The sequence below is a fragment of the Passer domesticus genome, chromosome 22 (assembly GCF_036417665.1).
Source record: "Passer domesticus isolate bPasDom1 chromosome 22, bPasDom1.hap1, whole genome shotgun sequence".
NCBI classification, from domain to species: domain Eukaryota; kingdom Metazoa; phylum Chordata; class Aves; order Passeriformes; family Passeridae; genus Passer; species Passer domesticus.
The window spans coordinates 2,548,655-2,565,646 of record NC_087495.1 but is presented as its reverse complement, the minus strand read 5'-3'; the positions used below and the strand labels follow the sequence as shown (position 1 = coordinate 2,565,646).

The following is a 16,992-nucleotide window of genomic DNA, read 5'->3' as shown; positions in this document are numbered from 1 at the left end:
GGGTGCTCTGTAGGGGTGGCACACACCAGTACGGGACTGGGGGCACTGCGGGGGGGTGGCACACACCAGTACGGGACTGGGGGTGCTGTGTGGGTGTGGCACACACCAGTACGGGACTGGGGGCACTGCGGGGGGTGGCACACACCAGTACGGCACTGGGGGTGCTCTGTAGGGGTGGCACACACCAGTACGGCACTGGGGGTGCTCTGTAGGGGTGGCACACACCAGTACGGGACTGGGGGCACTGGGGTTGGCACTGGGAGCAGGTCCCGCACCCGCCGCCAGGCGGCGCTGTGGCAGCCCGCGCGCTCCGCGCGTGCGCGCAGGACGGGCAGTCGAGCGCCGAAAGGCGGAAGGGGTGCGCTGCCATCTTGGCCCGGGCACGGCCCCTCCGGTACCGGGGAACGCGGGGGGCACCGGGGGAGAGAGGGGCCTCAGGGGCTCGGCTGCGGCAGTCAGGGGGCAGCGGGGCCTTGGAGGGGGCTGAGGGAGCCCCGGGGCTGAGGCGTTCCTGTGGGCCTGGGAAGGGCCTTGGTGGGCGCTGAGGGTGGCGGTGGCGGGACTGGGCTGGCCGTGGGTTTGGGGGAGGCTCTGGGGCTTGGGGGGCGCCTTGTGGGGCACTGAGGGTGGGGGGTTTGGGCGGGTTGCGGTTTGTGAGGGGCCTGGGGGGCTTCAGTGACATCTGTGGGCAATGGGGTGCAGGGGGCTGTGAGGATGGAGAGGGGCTTGGGGGGGGCTGTGAGGGTGGGGGGGCTCTGGGAGCCATAGCGGGCGGGGTGTGAGGAGATGGGGCTGTGGGGAATGGGGGTGACGGGGAGAAGCCTTGGGGGGGCTCCTGTGGGGTGTGACAGCGCCTGAGAGGCTCGGGGTGGGAGGAGAGGGGCTTGGGGGTGTCCTGTGAGGCTTAGGATGCACTGGGGGTCTCCTGTGAGGGTTGCACCCATGGGGGGTCCCTGTGAGGCTGCCGTCGGGACACCCCTGCGAGCCCCGGTGCCGGGGTGTCCCGGGGGCCCGTGTGGGAGGCTGGGGGTCCCGGTGACCCCCCCGGCTCGGTCGCAGCCATGGATGCGGGCGCGGGGGCGCGGAAGGAGCGGCCGAAGCCGCGGGAGGCGGCGGCTCGCCTGGAGAAGGCCAAGCAGAGGTCGGCGCAGCAGGAGCTGAAGCAGCGGCAGCGGGCGGAGGTGGGAGCGGGGAAGGGGAAGGGACGCGGCCCCGGCCGAGCCCCCTGTGCCATCCGCCCTTTCCCCACCCCAGATCTACGCCCTGAACCGCGTGATGACGGAGCTGGAGCAGCAGCAGTTCGACTCCTTCTGCAAGCAGATGCAGGGATCCGGGGAATGACAGCCAGCCCGGCCTCTGCCCTCCCCCCCTTTTCTAAGCCCCCGGTATTTATTAGCAGATCGCCCTTTTTGTATCAATAAATCTGTGCTGGTTCTCGGTCTCCCGGCTCCTGCTGGCTGCGGGTGTGAGTGCGGGGGAGGCCAGAGCAGCTGCAGCGCCGGGTGCCGCTCGGGCCGCGCCCCGCCCCGCCGTTCCCAGCCGCGGGAAGGGTCCGGCCCTCCCGGAGCCGGGCTTTGTCCCGGGGGAGCCGCAGGAGCCGCATCCCGCAGCTGCTCCTGCCGCCGGAGCCTCCCCGGGGATGCCGAGTGTTTCTGCAGCGCCAGGTTTGACCTTGGCTTCCTTCCTCCACCCACACCCTCTGTGCTGCGGCCGCCGCTGGCCGGAGCTTTCCAGAGCCTTTGGAGCAAGTCCTGCTCCCCCCTTGCCCTGACCTGGCAGTGTTGCACTGGGGGTGAAAATAAACCACGTTTGGGAGGGTGTTTCCCTGCAGCCACGGATTGAGTGGTAAATTCCAAACTGTTCCCAGAGATTCCCGTGTCGGAAACCCTCTGGAAGTTTGGTCAGCATCTTCCTCCTCCCAGCCAGGGAGGGCTTTCCTTGCTTTTGGAGTGTGAAGCTCCCTTTGCAATGAATTCCCCCTGGGCAGTGTGAGTGATCCCTAAACTCCACTTTCCTGTGCAGAGAAGGGTTTGGGGTCTCTCGTCAGGAGGAACTCCACATTTCCTGTTCCCCAGGTGTTGGGGTCTCTGCTGTTGGTGTGGGAGCAGGAGGTTCCCTCAATCCCCCAAAAAGGACAGGGATTTTGGGCCTTCCCTGCAGTGGAGCCTGTCTCTTGTTTTACCTCAGCAGGCTCCTTCTGCCCTCGGATTCAGTGGGAAGATGAAGGGAGCAAGCAGCACCCGAAGCAAGGACGAGGAGGATGAGGATGAGGAAGGCTTTACTAGGCTCTAGGGAGGGCTCAGGCCTTGCAGCTCCAGAGGGCGAAGGGGAAGACGATGTAGGACGTGGCCCAGGCCAGGCAATAAACCGCAGCCACCGCCGTCGGTGCCAGCAGGACAGCCACCACCCCTAGGGAGCGGGAGAATCCTTGGGGATCTGCTCTCCCTCCCGCTGCACCACCACCCCCAGAGGGCCATCCCCGTCCTTACCTCCAGCATAAACCAGTTTCTTCCAGAGCTGTGACTCCAGCACCCTGTCGTGGGGGTAGAAGCCGCAGTCGGCCATGAACAGGACCATGGCGGCGGCGGCGGCGCGCAGCAGGGCCACGTGTCCCCCGGTGAGCAGGAAGGTGCTGGCCAGCAGCGCCGCGGCGTAGGGGCAGGGCAGCCCTCGGTAGGTGAAGGGGATCCCTGCGGGGTGTCAGGAGCTCAATGCGGGGGCTGGAACCCCGAGCCCCCCACCCCCAGGGGCTCATCTCACCGCTGGAGAAGAAGCAGAGGCGGGCGAAGACGGCCAGCACGTAGGCGAGGCTCAGCAGCCCCCCCAGCACGCCCTGGGGCTGCAGCAGCAGCGCCGTGCCCAGCCCGAACGTGGTGAAATCGGCAAAGTCATCCAGCTTGGCACCTGCGGGGGCAGCGAGGGGCAGGTGCCGGGTGGGCCCCGGGCACAGGGGACGCCCCTGGGGTCACCCGGGGCCGGGGGGACGCACTCACCCAGTGCCGAGCAGGCGTCGAGCTGCCGGGCCACGGCCCCGTCGGCCAGGTCCAGCAGGAAGCCCAGGAGCAGCAGCCAGCAGGAGTACTGGTATTGCCTGGGGGCAAACCCCACTCTCAGCCCCTGGTCCCCTCTTTTTCACCCCGTTTCTCCCTTGTTTAGCCCCATCTGTTGAGGGTGAGGTGAGCCCAGCCACCAGGTTGGCCACAGAGAGAGTGAAACTGGGGTGGTCTCCACTTTTCATCCTCTTTGCCCTATTTCCCCTTTTTTTTCCAGCAAAAGCAGGGTGATCCCCAATTTACAACCTGCTTTTTCTTTTATTTTCTTTTTTTTTTCCCCATTTCCCCTTTTCCGCCTTGCCCACTTATTATGGATGGAAGACAGCCTGACCTCAGAGGTTGGCAATGGAGAGAGCAGACCCAAGGTGACCCCCACTTCCCAACTCTTTTTCACCACATTTACACATTTTTCAGCCTATTTCCTCCTTTTTCATCACATTTCCCCCATTTTACAGAAAAACTGAGGTGACGACCACTTCTCAACCCTCTTTTTCACCCCTTTTCAGCCCATTTCCTCCATTTTCATCCCTCATCTACTGATGCTGCAGAGGTCAAAGGTGAGGAGCCTTTGACCATGGAGAGAGCCAAACCACGGCGTCCCTCACTTTTCTACCCAATTTTCACCCTATTTCCATCTTTCCTCCCCCACTTTCCCCCTTTTCCCAGCAAACCACACTTTTCTATCATCTTTGCCCTCCCATTTCCCCCTTTTTCCAGAAAAAACAGGGTGACCCCAAATTCTGTGCACCTTTTACACCACATTTCCTCTCTTTTTATCCCATTTCCCCTGTTTTTTCCCCACCCATTGAAGCTGCAGAGGAAGGAGGAGAGCCTGCCAGGGTGACCCCCGCTCCCCAGCCCCGTTTTTCAGCCCATTTTTCCCGGTTTCCCCCACCTGTTTACGCTGCAGAGGATGGAGGAGAGCCCATTTTTCACCCTATTTCCATCTTTCCTCCCCCGCTTTCCCCCTTCTTCCAGCAAACCACACTTGTCTATCATCTTTGCCCTCCCATTTCCCCCTTTTTCCAGAAAAACCAGGGTGACCCCAAATTCTGTGCACCTTTTCCACCACATTTCCTCTCTTTTTATCCCATTTTCCTTCTTTTTATCCCATTTTCCTCTCTTTTTATCCCATTTTCCCTCTTTTTATCCCATTTCCTCTCTTTTTATCCCATTTCCCCTGTTTTTTCCCCACCCATTGAAGCTGCAGAGGCAGGAGGGGAGCCTGCCCACCACCTTGGCCACAGGCAGAGCCCAGCCAGGGTGACCCCCGCTCCCCAGCCCCATTTTTCAGCCCGTTTTTCCCGGTTTCCCCCACCTGTTGACGCTGCAGAGGATGGAGGAGAGCCCGGCCAGGAGGTTGGCCACGGAGAGCCCGTTGGCCGCGTTTTTCCTGAGGAATTCCAGCGCCCGGCCCCGTCCCGCTTGCTCGCTCAGCACCAGCTTCTTGGTGGACTGGAAAATACCTACAACCCCCAGCGTGTTCCAACCAGGGAGGGGCTGCAGCCCCCCCAAAACATAGCAGGTTGGTGCAGGGGTTCCCCCTCCTCAAACCAAAATCCCCCAAAATCTGTTTAGGAAGCAGCAGGGGATTGATTTGTGCAAGCTCTGCTGCTGAGCTCCCCACCGGCGGCCAAAAAATGGAATAAAAGAGGCCAAAAAAAAAAGCAAAGAAACGAATAAAAGAACCGTAAAATATAATAAAACAAAGAAAAATTAAGCCAAACCCAAGCTTAGACTAAAAGCCAACCCCGGTTTAAGCTCTATGGATCTTATATACCTATCGGGCTAAGCTTTAGGGAAAGAATTTAAGGGTCCTGTCCTTTGCCCCCCGCCTTTGCCGTGTCCCAAAGCCAGGCAGATCCTTCATCTGAAAGAAAACAGCACGTCAGAGCAAGACAAACCCCCCGAGCCCCCTCAGAGCCCCCCCGAGGCGCTCCATCGCCGGAATGCCACCAGAACAGCTCCCCAGGTGGGAGAAGCAGGAAGAGGCGCGGGAGAGCCGAGGTGCCGGGGGTCGGCGGCTCCGAGCCGGGAGCGACCTTTGGACACCGCGCCCGGAGCCGCCGGCACGGGCTGAGCCGGGAAAATCCCCCCTGAGCCCCGCTCCTGCTCCTGCCGGAGCCGACCGGGGCTTTTGGGGGGCCTGAGGCCGCGCTGGGTGCTGCTCCCCACCTTTATCCCTCAGTTTGGGGTGAGTTTGGGACTTTGGAAAGTTAAAATTGTCGGGATTTGCCGTCCCTTCCCAGCGCCAGGCAGGATCGGGGCCCCCGGAATGTTCCGGAGCTGTCGCAGCACCGGATCCCGGCACCTGCGAGCGTCACCCGGGCACAGCCGGGGCTCCCGAGCTCGCCCGTGCCTGGAGCTCCTCGCCCTAAAATCCAAGCGCCGGGATGGGAGGGAATTCCTCAGCCCTGCGCAGCTCCCGCTGCTCTTATCACTACTTTGGGGGGAAAGCAAGGTGGTTTTGGTTCTTGCCAGGTGCGTGAGGAGGGGGTTGTGCCCCCAGGGCTGTCTCACCCCCCCAAGGCACAGGGAAAAGGGGTTCAGCCACAGCAAATGCAAAGTTAACCTATTTTTGGGGGCAATGCATGTATTTTACAGTTTTCTGCCCTGATAACCCTAATTTTTCTACTAACCCCCGCCAAATGATGATTTTTAGGGATGGGGGACACCTCGCGAAGGGGCCGAGTATCATCCAGGTGACACTTACCGACCGGCGGTGACACCATCCACATGGCAGCGGCGGCTGTGGCAGCAGTGACAGTGACGCCCCGGCGAGGGGAAACTGAGGCAGGGGCCGCTCCGTGGGGCTCCGCGCGGTGCCGCGTTATATAAGGAAAAGCCTCTCGGGCTGAGTCACCCGGCGGGGGTGGGTCCGGCCAGAGGCCACGGACACGGACACGGGGGGTTCGCAGCCGCCTGGCACCACCGGCGAGGGAGGAGCTGCCCCGGGGGGCCGGGGGGCCATGCCAGGCTCGCGGTGCCCCTGCCAGCCTCCCAGCGCCCCTGCCAGCCTCCCAGTGCCCACGCCAGGCTCACAGCACCGGTGCCAGCCTTGCAGTGCCTGTGCCAAGCCTGCAGCGCGGGTGCCAGGCTCGCAGCACCCGTGCCAGGCTCGCAGCACCCGTGCCCAGCCGCAGCGCTGGTGCCAGCTCGCAGCACCCACGGTGCCCACAGCAGCACCCATGGCTCACTGATAGCACCTGTATCACACTCACAGCACGGGTGTCCCACTGATAACACCTGCACGGGCTCGCAGCTCCCTTGTCACTCTGCTGGCACCCGGGTCAGTGCCACTGCACCGACTCCAGGCTCACTCCCCACCTTCTCCAGGTGTGGACCCCCCGTGCCATGCTCACAGCACCTTTGCCAGCTTTGGAGCCCCTTCGGCAGGCTCACACCGCCCACGCCCAGCTCATGGCACCCATCCCACACCGCCAGCACCCATCCCACACTCCAGCACCCATCCCGCACTCATGGAGCACATGCCAGGCTCTCAGAGCCCATCCCAGGATTGCACCATCCGTGCCAGGCTCACAGCACCCATATCCTGCTCACAACACCCCTGCCAGGCTCACAGTACTCACACCGTGCTTTGTAGTGCCCATGCCAGGCTCACAGCACCCACCCCTCACTCACAGCACCCACTCCACACTCACAGCACCCACGCCAGGTTCACAGCACCCATGCCAGGCTCACAGCACCCATCCCACCCTCACAGCACCCATCCCACCCTTACAGCACCCACCCCACACTCACAGCACCCACTCCACACTCACAGCACTCATGCCAGGCTCACAGCACCCACCCCACACTCACAGCACCCATGCCAGGCTCACAGCACCCACCCCTCTCTCACAGCACCCACTCCACACTCACAGCACCCATGCCAGGCTCACAGCACCCACCCCTCTCTCACAGCACCCACTCCACATTCACAGCACCCACTCCACACTCACAGCACCCACCCCTCTCTCACAGGACCTCTGCCAGGTGTGTACCACCTGTATTTGTGCCATGCTTGTAGCACCATGGCACTCACAGCATCCACACCAGCCCCCTGGCACTGCCACACCTGTCCCTGCACCCCACTGCCACCACAGGGTGCTTGCTCCCAAAGGTGTCACCGCCCGGTGCCATCCCACCAACAACTCACACCCATGGCATGGGGGGTAGGGCTGGTGCCCCCCACCCTCACCCCTGCGCTGGGCCGGGTCCCCTTTTCCGCCACCCTGGGCCTGTGCCAGGCGGCCCCAACTTGTGCAAGGGTGTCACGAGCTGGGGGAGCTCGGCCTCCCCCTCCCCTGGAGCAAAGGGCCGGCGATAGCGAGGGGCTGCCGGGCCAGGCGACGCCGGGGCCACCACCGGGAGAGCAAAGGTCCCCGAGGACACGGTGACAAGGAGCCCATAAAACTTATACAGCCCTGGGGCTGGAATTTTCCACCCAGATCCTGGCGGGAATTGGGGGGTGCTGCAGGGCCCGAGGTTGCGGGGTCCCAGGGTGGGAGGAGGTCCCTGGGGTGCCCCTTGGGGGGTCCCAGGGTGCTGGTGACAGCGGGGGCGCCGGTGAAAGGGCTCTTTGTTCGCTGGTCACGCGCCGGTGCCGGCGGTTGCGAAGCGACGGCCAGGCCAGGAGGGCCACGGCCACGGGCGTCCAGCCCTGGGGCACCCCGAGGGGGCTGTCCCGCAGCCCCGGGGGGCACAGCCCCCTGGTGTCACTGGGTGCCCGTCACCGTGGCACTGGGGCAGTGCCGGTGTCCTCAGGGCACCCGGAGGTGTCTCGGGGTGCCTTTGGCAGCAGGTGCCCACGCCCATGGCACTGGGTGCTTCGGGGTGCGTGGTGCTGTGTCACCAGGGTGTCTGAGGGTACCCATCCCTGTGGCACCCAGGTGCTCATCCCGGTGGGATCTGGGTGTCTGAGGGTGCCATCTCCATGGCATCTGGGCACCTCTCAGTGTCTATCCCTGTCGTGTCTGAGTGTCTCTGGGTGCCCATCCCCATGACACTGGGCACACTGGGGTCCTCCCAGTACTGTCTGCTGGTGATGGTGCAGCCCCTGGTGCCCCCAGACCCCTCCCCAGCACAAGGACCACAAGGACACACTGGTGCCAGCAGTTGTGGTTTATTTGCCTGATGCCAGGCTGCGGGGTGTCGATGACAAGGACGCTGCCATGCTCAGTTGTTTTTAATGGTCTGGAAGGGAGAAGCTTCTAAGACAGGAGGACAGTACCCCAACACCCTGACACCCCAACGCTCTAGTAACCCAACAGCCTGGCACCCATCACTTCAGCACTATGGCATCCCAACACCCCAGCAGCCTGGCACACGAGTGCCCAGCAGCTCAGTGCCCCAGCACCATGACAACCCAGAGCCCTGGTACCCCATTGCCCCGACACCCCAATTCCCCGGGACCCCAGAACACAGCACCCTGGTACCCCATCACCCCAGAGCTCTGGCAAACCTTTGTCGTGGCAGCCCAGCAACCTGGCACCCCAGAGACCTGGTGCCATGGTGCCCTGACTCCCCACCCCCTGGCCCCCATTGTCCTGGCATCCCAGCAATCCAGAGCACTTTTTCCTCAGCTCCACAATACCCAAGCACCCCAGTGCTGTGGCACATCTGTGCCCTGGCACTTTGGCATCCCGCTGCCCTGGCACCCAGCAGCCTGGTACCCTGGCACTCCAGCATCCCAGCATCCCAGAGCACTTTTACCTTGGCACTGTGGCACTGACAGCTGGTACCCCAGCACCATGGCACCCTGACAGTCCCATTCTCTGCTACCCCAGCATCAGAGCACCCCAACACTCTGCACCCAACAATCTGGTACACCAATACCCTGGCACCATGGCAGCCCAGCAGCCTGGCCCCTTTTCCCCCTGGTGCCCTGGTACCCCAGCAGCCCAGAGCCCTGGTACCCCATTGCCCTGGCACCCAGCACCCTGATATGGCATCCCAATTCCCCAGCACCATGGTACCCAAGTTCCCTGGCATCCTGACACCATGATATCCCAATTCTCTGGCACCCTGACCACCCAGGATCCCCTTCCTTGCCCCCTGGCAGCCTGTGCCCACCTCTTCAATCCAGTCCTCGAAGGCGGACACGCGGGTGAACACCGTGGGTTTCTTGGCGGCGTTGCAGCCCAGGGCTGACACGAAGCTGGCGATGCCGTGGACCTCCCAGGTGCCATCCTCAGCCTGGCAGTTCAGGGGTCCCCCAGAGTCGCCCTGAGGTGTGGGATGAGGCAGGGTCAGCACCACAGCGGGCCCGGGATGTGCCCCCTCCCCCCAGAGCAGTACCCACATTGCATCCGGACTTCTCGGCGCCGCCGGCACAGATCATGGTGCGGCGGATGGCCAGGGCCCCCCACCAGTCGGGCTGGGTGCAGTGCTCATAGTCCACCACGGGCAGCTCTGCCTGCTGCAGCCGGTCCGGCAGCGACCCCCCAGCTGTGGGGTCAGAGACCCAGGGTGTGCCCATGGCCATCCATCCATCATCCATCCATCCATCCATCCATCCATCCATCCATCCATCCATCATCCATCCATCCACCCATCCATCATCCATCCATCATCCATCCATCCACCTATCCATCCATCCATCCATCCATCCATCATCCATCCATCCATCATCCATCCATCCATCCATCCATCCATCCATCCATCATCCATCCATCATCCATCCATCCCTCCATCCATCATCCATCCATCCATCCATCATCCATCCATTCATCCATGGGTCCATCCATCATCCATCCATCATCCATCCATCCATCCATCCCTCCATCCATCCATCATCCATCCATCCATCCATCCATCCATCCATCCATCATCCATCCATCCATCATCCATCCATCCATCCATCCATCCATCCATCCATCCATCCACCCACCCATCCATCCATCCATCCCTCCATCCATCCATCATCCATCCATCCATCCATCCATCCATCCATCCATCCATCCATCCATCATCCATCCATCATCCATCATCCATCCATCCACCCATCCATCCATCCATCATCCATCCATCCATCCATCATCCATCCATTCATCCATGGGTCCATCCATCTATCCATCCATCCATCCCTCCATCCATCCATCATCCATCCATCCATCCATCCATCCATCCATCCATCCATCATCCATCCATCCATCCATCATCCATCCATTCATCCATGGGTCCATCCATCTATCCATCCATCCATCCCTCCATCTATCCATCCATCCATCCATCCCTCCATCCATCCATCATCCATCCATCCATCCATCCATCCATCCATCCATCCATCCATCCACCCACCCATCCATCCATCCATCCATCCCTCCATCCATCCATCATCCATCCATCCATCCATCCATCCATCATCCATCCATCCATCCATCCATCCATCCATCATCCATCCATCCATCCATCATCCATCCATCCATCCATCCCTCATCCATCCATCCATCCATCCATCATCCATCCATCCATCCATCCATCCATCCATCCCTCCATCCATCCATCTTCCATCCATCCATCCATCCATCCCTCCATCCATCCATCATCCATCCATCCATCCATCCATCCATGGGCCCATCCATCCATCATCCATCCATCCATCCATCCATCCATCCATCCATCCATCCATCCATCCATCATCCATCCATCCATCCATGGGCCCGCCCATCCATCCATCCATCCATCCATCCATCCATCCATCCATCTTCCATCCATCCCTCAAACCCTCCCTCCACCTCCCCATTCATCTCCCCATCTGTTCCTCTATCCCTCCACCTGACCGTCCCTTACCTCCCCATCCTGCCATCCCTTCAACCATCTCCCCGACCATCCCTCCCTCCATCTCCTCATCCCATCCATCCCCCATCTATCAATCCCTATGTCCAACCAATCCCTCATCCCCTCTCTCCATCCCCCCAGCCATTCCCCATACATCCCCCATCCCTCCCTCCATCTTCCCATCCATTTCCCCATCCATTTCTCCATCCATCCCTCCATTCATCCATCCCTCCGTCCATCCCTCCATCCTTCCCTCCATCTTCCCATCCATTTCCCCATCCATTTCTCCATCCATCCCTCCATTCATCCATCCCTCCGTCCATCCCTCCATCCCTCCATCCTTCCCTCCATCTTCCCATCCATTTCCCCATCCATCCCTCTGTCCATCCCCCCATGCTTCCCTCCATCTTCCCATCCATTTCCCCATCCATTCCTCCATCCCTCCCTCCATCCATTCCTCCATCCATCCCTCCCTCCATCCCTCCCTCCATCCCTCCCCACCCCTCCCGGCCGTGCCCCCCCCGGACGCACTGGTGAGCAGCCCCCAGCCGCTGAGCACGCAGGGGTACCCGTTGGGCAGCACGGAGCCGGCGGGCGGCAGCCGCCCCACCTGCACCTCGGCCGAGAGCACGGCCGGCCGCTGCAGCTTCATCAGGGCGATGTCATTGCTGCGCGCAGGGACACGGGTCACAGGGGCGGCCGGGGCGGCGCGGCGCCCCCAGCCCCCCGGGGACCCCGCTCACCCGCAGGCCGCGCAGAAGCTGAGCCACTTGGGGTGCACGAAGATGTCGTCGGAGCTCACGGGGATGGTCTGCTCGGGGCCCTCCCCGGTGCTCCTGTCGTACTCGCCCAGCACCACCTGGTACGTGCGGGATTTGCTGCCAGGAAAAGCGGGCTCAGAGCTTGCGGCCCCCCCTCGGCATCCCTCCTGCACCCGGGACACTTGCACGCACCCAAACGCTCTGCCCTGCACCCTAATTCCCCACCCTGCCCCACTCCATGCACCAAATCTGCACCCAAACTCACCTCTCTGCACCCTGAACCCCATCTCCTCTGCACCCTTCCTGCACCAAACCCCCCGCCCTGCACCCTGAACCCCCACCCTGCACCTCTCCGCACCCACCCTGTGCCCCAATTCACCTCCCTGCCCTGCGAGCCCCTTCCCTGCACCCACTTTGCACTTCTCGCCCCATCCATGCACTCCTGCATGTGACAACACCTCCCCGCACCGGGAATGCCCTCCCTGCTCTCAGAACCCCGTCTTGCACTCAGGACCCCTCCCTGCACCCCACTGCACCCCTGCTGCTGCACCCCACTGCACCCAGAACCCCGCTGTACCCCCATTAACCCTCTCCATGCACCCATCCCTACACTGCAGCACTCTTGTGCCCCACATCCCCTCCTGCACCCATCCCTGCACCCCACATCCCCTCCTGCACCCATCCCTGCACCCCACATCCACTCCTGCAGCCTTCTGCAGTCCCTTCACCCCAAACTCCCACTACACTCATGTCTCCAACCTGCACCCTTCCCTGCACCCCTCCTGCACTGACCCCTGCGCTCTGCACCCCTCCATGCACCCCTCCCTGCACTCTGGTGCCCTTCTGCACCCTTCCTGCACCATCGCTGCACCCTGCACCCACCCCCGTATCCAACACCCACTTCTGCACCCCAACACCCATCTCTGCACCCTGCGTCTTTTCCATGCAGCCCTCTACACTCCTGCCTGCCTGCCAGCCCCCATCCCGCAGCCTGCATCCCGCAGCCCCCATTCCCCATCCCATCCCTGCAGCCTCATCCCTGCAGCCCCATTCTCTGTCCCATCCCACAATCCCCATCCCACAGACCCATCCCGCAGACCCATTCTCTATCCTATCCCACAGCCCCCATCTGCACAGCCCCACCCCGAAACCCCCATTCCTATCCCACCCCGCAGCCTCATTCCCTACCCCATCCCACAGCCCTCATCCCGCAGCCCCGTCCCACAGCCCCATCCCACAGCCCCATTCCCTATCCCGTCCCGCAGCCCCCATCCCGCAGCCCTCATTTCCTATCCCATCCCTACAGCCCCATCCCGCAGCCCCCATTCCCTATCCCATCCTACATTCCCCATCCCGCAGCCCCATTCCCTATCCCATCCCTGCAGCCCCATTCCCCATCCCATCCCTGCAGCCCCATTCCCTCTCCCACCCCGCAGCCCCGTCCCGCAGCCCCGGTGCCTCACGAGATGCAGTGCGCGGCCGTCATCACCCAGTTGGCCGCGATCAAGGTGCCCCCGCAGGTGTGGCGGAAGGTGCCGTCCCGCTCGTACTGCAGCGAGATCTGCGGGGAGACACCGCTGGCTGCCACTGTCCCCCTGTCCCCCTGTCCCCCTGTCCCCGTGTCCTCCTGTCCCCGTGCCCCTGTCCCCCTGTCCCCGTGTCGCCCTGTCCCCGTGTCCCCCTGTCCCCGTGTCCCCGTGTCCCCCGTCCCCGTGTCCCCGTGTCCCCCTGTCCCCGTGTCCCCGTGTCCCCGTGTCCCCCGTCCCCGTGTCCCCGTGTCCCCCTGTCCCCGTGTCCCCGTGTCCCCGTGTCCCCCTGTCCCCGTGCCCCTGTCCCCCTGTCCCCGTGTCCCCCTGTCCCCGTGTCCCCGTGTCCCCGTGTCCCCGTGTCCCCTCACCTGCCAGGGCCAGCTGTAGGGCTCCGCATCCTGCCCATTGACCACCCTGGAGTCGGGCAGCACCGCGGCGCGAACCCCTGCACGACACGGCACCGTCACCCACCGGGCACCCGCCCGAGCCGGGGGACACGGGGGGGCTCAGGGGACACCTCACCGCCGGCCACCAGCAGCAGGACAAGGCTCAGCATGGCAGCCATGGCTCGAGTGTGGCTGTCCCGGGCACCCGCCGGCCTTAAATCGCCGCTGGAGCCCCCAAGGGCACCGCTGGGAACGGGCACCCGGTGCCCAGCTGGGTCTTGGCGGGGGTTAAACATTAACCTTGGCCTTGGGGGGACGTGGCACTGGCACCCGGCCACTGGGGACCCTACGGATCCCAAACCCCCTGTCCCTGCTGCTGCTACTGCCCCCGCACCCCCTGTGTACCCCCAGAGTGCCCCATGTGCACCCCAGGCCCTCTGGTCCCTCAGTGCCCCACACAGTCCCTCTAACTGCCCCCGTGCCCCCCTTAGCCCCCATGACCCCCCCAGAGTCCCCAAATCTCTCTGTGTGCCCCACAGTCACCTCCGTGCCTCCCAGAGCCCCCGTGACTCCCCTGTACCCTCAGCCACCACGACCACCCCGTGCCCCCTGGTGCCCACACTCCCTGTGCCCCTGGTGCCCCCTCGGGCCCCTCTGCCCTCACACACCCCTCGCCACCCCTGGGCCCTGGAGCCCCCAAACCCCTACAACTCGCCCTGTTCCCTGTGCCTTTGTGTGCCCACATGGCCCCTGCAGCCCTCATGGGCTCGGTGCCCCCCACACCCTCCCCTCCCGGACCCCAGAGCCCCTACAGCCACCCCAGGTGCCCTCCATGGTCCCCATGGCCCTGGTGTCCCCATATGGCCCCTATAGCCCCCACATGGCCCCACAGATCCCTCCTCCCAGACCCCCTGTGCCACAGAGCCCCCCGATCACCTCTACTGCCCCCACAGCCCCCCAGCCAGCCTTGTGTCCCCCCATGTTCCCATACAGCCCCTATGGCCCCCTAGGCACCCCCTCCCAGAGCCCCTGGTCCCTGTGCCCCCCATATGCCCCTGGTAGCCCACTCTGCCCCCCCGGCCCTCATACACACCCCCCTCCCACACCCCACAGCCCTTACAATCACCCCAAACCCTTAAAACCCCTGTGCCCCCAGAGCCCCCCTATGCCTGCCATGTTTCTGTGTTCCCCATATATCCTCTCTACTGTCCTGTGCCCCGACAGCCCTCCTGTGCCCCTATTGCCCCCCGATATCACTTCATGTCCCTGGTGCCCCCCACAGACCCTGTAAACCTCAGTGTCCCTATAGCCCCCCACCCCTGGTACCCCCATTGCTCCCAAACTTCCTCACGTGCCCGGGGGGCTGTGGGGTCCCCACGCACTCCAGAACCTCCTGGAAGTTCCCACAGGAGCTCCCCATGCCCCTCCAGCGTCCCCACGCACCCCCATGACCCTGTAGAGGTTCCCAGGGGTGACCCCTGTGTCCCCATTAAAGTTCCCAGGGGTGTCCCAAGGTGTCCCCACGCCCTCCCACGTCCATATAAAAGTTCCCAGGGGTGACCCCCATTTTGTCCCATGTCCCCACAACAGTTCCTGAAGGTGCTCCACAGTGTCCCCACGCACCCCGTGTCACCCTGCAGCTGTCCAGAGGTGGCTCCCGTGTCCCCACACACCCCGTGTCCCCATAAATGTTCCTACAGGTGCTCCATGATGTCCTGCACCCCATGTCCCTGTAAAAGTCCCATGGGGTGTCCCCACGCACCCCTTGTCCCCATAAAAGTTCCCGGAGGTGCATCCCCGTTCTCCCCCCGCACTTGTGTTCCCGTAGAGTTCCCGGGAGTGTCCCACGGTGTCGCCACTCAGCCCCGTGTCCCTGTGCGTGTCCCTGTGCAGATTCCCACAGCCGCCCCATGGTGTCCCCGTGCACCTCCAGGTCCCAGGAGAAGTTCCCAGGAGCGTCCCACGGTGTCCCCATGCCCCCACGTGTCCCCGAACAGGTTTCCAGAGGTGCCCACCCGTGTCCCCCCATGTCCCCACACACCCTCATGCCCTCCTGGAAGTCCCCAGGGGTGTCCCCAAGTGTCCCCACACACCCGTGCCCCAGTTTAAGTTCTCAGAGTTGTCCCCTGTGTCCCTGCAAAAGTTCCCAGGGCTGTCCCCCATACCCCGTACCCCAGTGTAAGTTCCCCGGGGTGTCCCAAGGTGTCCCGGCACCCCCGGGTGTCCCCCTGTGTCCCCCTGCTGTCCCTGCGAGAGTTCCCAGGGGTGTCCCCTGCGTCCCAGTGCAAGACCCCAGAGCTGTCCCACGGTGTCCCTGGGCCCCTCCGAGTTCCCCGTGTCCCCTCGTGTCTCTTCAAATGCTCCCGGGGATGTCTCCCCGTGTCCCCTCGTGTCCCTGTAGAAGCTCCCAGGGGTGTCCCACGTGTCCCAGTGCCCGTTCCCGGGGGTGTCCCCGTGTCCCTGTACAAGTTCCCGAGAGTGTCCCAGTGTCCCAGTGCCCGTTCCCGGGTGTGTCCTCGTGTCCCTGCACAAGTTCCCGGGGTGTCCCTGTGTCCCAGTGCCCGTTCCCGGGGCTGTCCCCGTGTCCCAGTGCCAGTTCCCGGGGCTGTCCCCATCTCCCTGCACAAGTTCCCAGGGGTGTCCCTGTGTCCCAGTGCCAGTTCCCCGGGGGGTGTCCCAGTGTCCCTGCACAAGTTCCCGAAAGTGTCCCAGTGTCCCAGTGACCATTCTTGGGGGTGTCCCAGTGTCCCAGTGCCCGTTTCGGGACTGTCCCCGTGTCCCTGCACAAGTTCCCAGGGCTGTCCCTGTGTCCCCGTGCCAGTTCCCGGGGCTGTCCCCGTGTCCCAGTGCCAGTCCCCAGGGTGTCCCGGTGTCCCTGCACAAGTTCCAGGGGTGTCCCAGTGTCCCAGTGCCCGTCCCCGGCGCTGTCCCGGTGTCCCTGCACAAGTTCCCGGGGCTGTCCCCGTGTCCCCGCGCCCGTTCCCGGCGCTGTCCCGCCGTGTCCCCGCCGCCCCCCCCGTGTCCCCTCGGGCGCGCGCTGCGCGGCCCCGCCCCGCGGGCCGGGGGGGCGGGGGGGGGGCGGGGCGGCCCCGGGGCGCGGCGCGGCCGGAGCGGAGCGGGGCGAGCCCGGAGCCGAGCGGGGCGAGCCCGGAGCCGAGCGGGGCCAGCCCGGAGATCTCGGCGGGGCCGCGGCGGCGATGGGGCGGCGGGGCCCGGCGGCGCTGGGGACCCTCGTGCTGCTGGGGACCCTCCTGGGGGTGAGTGGGGCCCGGGGCGCGGGGGGCGGGGGGTCCCCTCGCCGAGCTGGGAGGTCCCGGAAAGGAGTTGGGGGCCCCGGAGTTGGGGTCCCGCCAAGGAGTTGGGGACTTCTAAAGGATTTGGGGTACCTGAAGGGAGCCGGGGTCTCTACCCGCGGACTTGGGGTCTCTTCAAGGAGCTGAGGTCCCGTGCAGGAGTTGGAGTCTCCCCCCACGGAGCTGGA

The 16,992-nt window shown here is 63.8% G+C and overlaps 4 protein-coding genes across 6 annotated transcripts in view; 2 read left to right on the top strand and 2 right to left on the bottom strand.

Moving 5' to 3' along the window:
- The first annotated feature begins 303 nt into the window (after window positions 1-303).
- Window positions 304-1,441, top strand: SVBP (small vasohibin binding protein). The gene is made up of 3 exons (XM_064397024.1): window positions 304-394; window positions 1,060-1,181; window positions 1,255-1,441. Exons 2-3 carry the CDS (start codon window positions 1,062-1,064, stop codon window positions 1,339-1,341), a joined length of 207 nt encoding a protein of 68 aa, XP_064253094.1. The 5' UTR covers window positions 304-394; window positions 1,060-1,061; the 3' UTR covers window positions 1,342-1,441.
- An 820-nt stretch (window positions 1,442-2,261) lies between these two features.
- TMEM269 (transmembrane protein 269) lies at window positions 2,262-6,017 on the bottom strand. 2 transcript variants are annotated; one of them, XM_064397023.1, is made up of 7 exons: window positions 5,767-6,017; window positions 4,882-4,923; window positions 4,372-4,519; window positions 2,994-3,091; window positions 2,761-2,904; window positions 2,490-2,690; window positions 2,262-2,409 (listed from the first exon to the last, which is right to left on the bottom strand). In XM_064397023.1, exons 1-7 carry the CDS (start codon window positions 5,789-5,791, stop codon window positions 2,300-2,302), a joined length of 768 nt encoding a protein of 255 aa, XP_064253093.1. In that variant the 5' UTR covers window positions 5,792-6,017; the 3' UTR covers window positions 2,262-2,299. The 2 variants fall into 2 exon arrangements, with proteins under 2 accessions (XP_064253093.1, XP_064253092.1); XM_064397022.1 differs by lacking the exon at window positions 4,882-4,923 and having other exon boundaries at window positions 5,767-6,002.
- A 2,147-nt stretch (window positions 6,018-8,164) lies between these two features.
- CELA3B (chymotrypsin like elastase 3B) lies at window positions 8,165-13,690 on the bottom strand. Its single transcript, XM_064397000.1, has 8 exons — window positions 13,648-13,690; window positions 13,494-13,570; window positions 13,060-13,157; window positions 11,579-11,713; window positions 11,367-11,503; window positions 9,358-9,503; window positions 9,129-9,281; window positions 8,165-8,249 (listed from the first exon to the last, which is right to left on the bottom strand). The coding sequence occupies exons 1-8, from the start codon at window positions 13,688-13,690 to the stop codon at window positions 8,232-8,234; spliced, it is 807 nt and encodes a 268-aa protein (XP_064253070.1). The 3' UTR covers window positions 8,165-8,231.
- Window positions 13,691-16,622: 2,932 nt separating this feature from the next.
- The window catches only part of HSPG2 (heparan sulfate proteoglycan 2), a 41,740-nt gene continuing 41,370 nt past the window's right edge, over window positions 16,623-16,992 (top strand). For both annotated transcript variants that reach the window (XM_064397034.1, XM_064397033.1), the window contains exon 1: window positions 16,623-16,768. In XM_064397034.1, the coding sequence (XP_064253104.1) occupies window positions 16,709-16,768 (60 nt within the window). In that variant the 5' untranslated portion in view covers window positions 16,623-16,708. The remainder of the gene's footprint in view (window positions 16,769-16,992) is intronic.

Excerpts from the sequence above, each read along its gene's own strand:
- CELA3B (XM_064397000.1), bottom strand. The coding sequence starts at position 13,690 with ATGGCTGCCATGCTGAGCCTTGTCCTGCTGCTGGTGGCCGGCG. Across the intron at positions 13,571-13,647 it reads CCTGCTGCTGGTGGCCGGCG|GGGTTCGCGCCGCGGTGCTG; the intron begins GTGAGGTGTCCC and ends CGTGTCGTGCAG. Across the intron at positions 13,158-13,493 it reads CCTACAGCTGGCCCTGGCAG|ATCTCGCTGCAGTACGAGCG; the intron begins GTGAGGGGACAC and ends GTCTCCCCGCAG.
- SVBP (XM_064397024.1), top strand. The coding sequence starts at position 1,062 with ATGGATGCGGGCGCGGGGGCGCGGAAGGAGCGGCCGAAGCCGCGGGAG. Across the intron at positions 1,182-1,254 it reads AGCAGCGGCAGCGGGCGGAG|ATCTACGCCCTGAACCGCGT; the intron begins GTGGGAGCGGGG and ends TCCCCACCCCAG.
- TMEM269 (XM_064397023.1), bottom strand. The coding sequence starts at position 5,791 with ATGTGGATGGTGTCACCGCCGGTCG. Across the intron at positions 4,520-4,881 it reads GGACACGGCAAAGGCGGGGG|GTATTTTCCAGTCCACCAAG; the intron begins GCAAAGGACAGG and ends TGGGGGTTGTAG. Across the intron at positions 2,410-2,489 it reads GAAACTGGTTTATGCTGGAG|GGGTGGTGGCTGTCCTGCTG; the intron begins GTAAGGACGGGG and ends CCCGCTCCCTAG.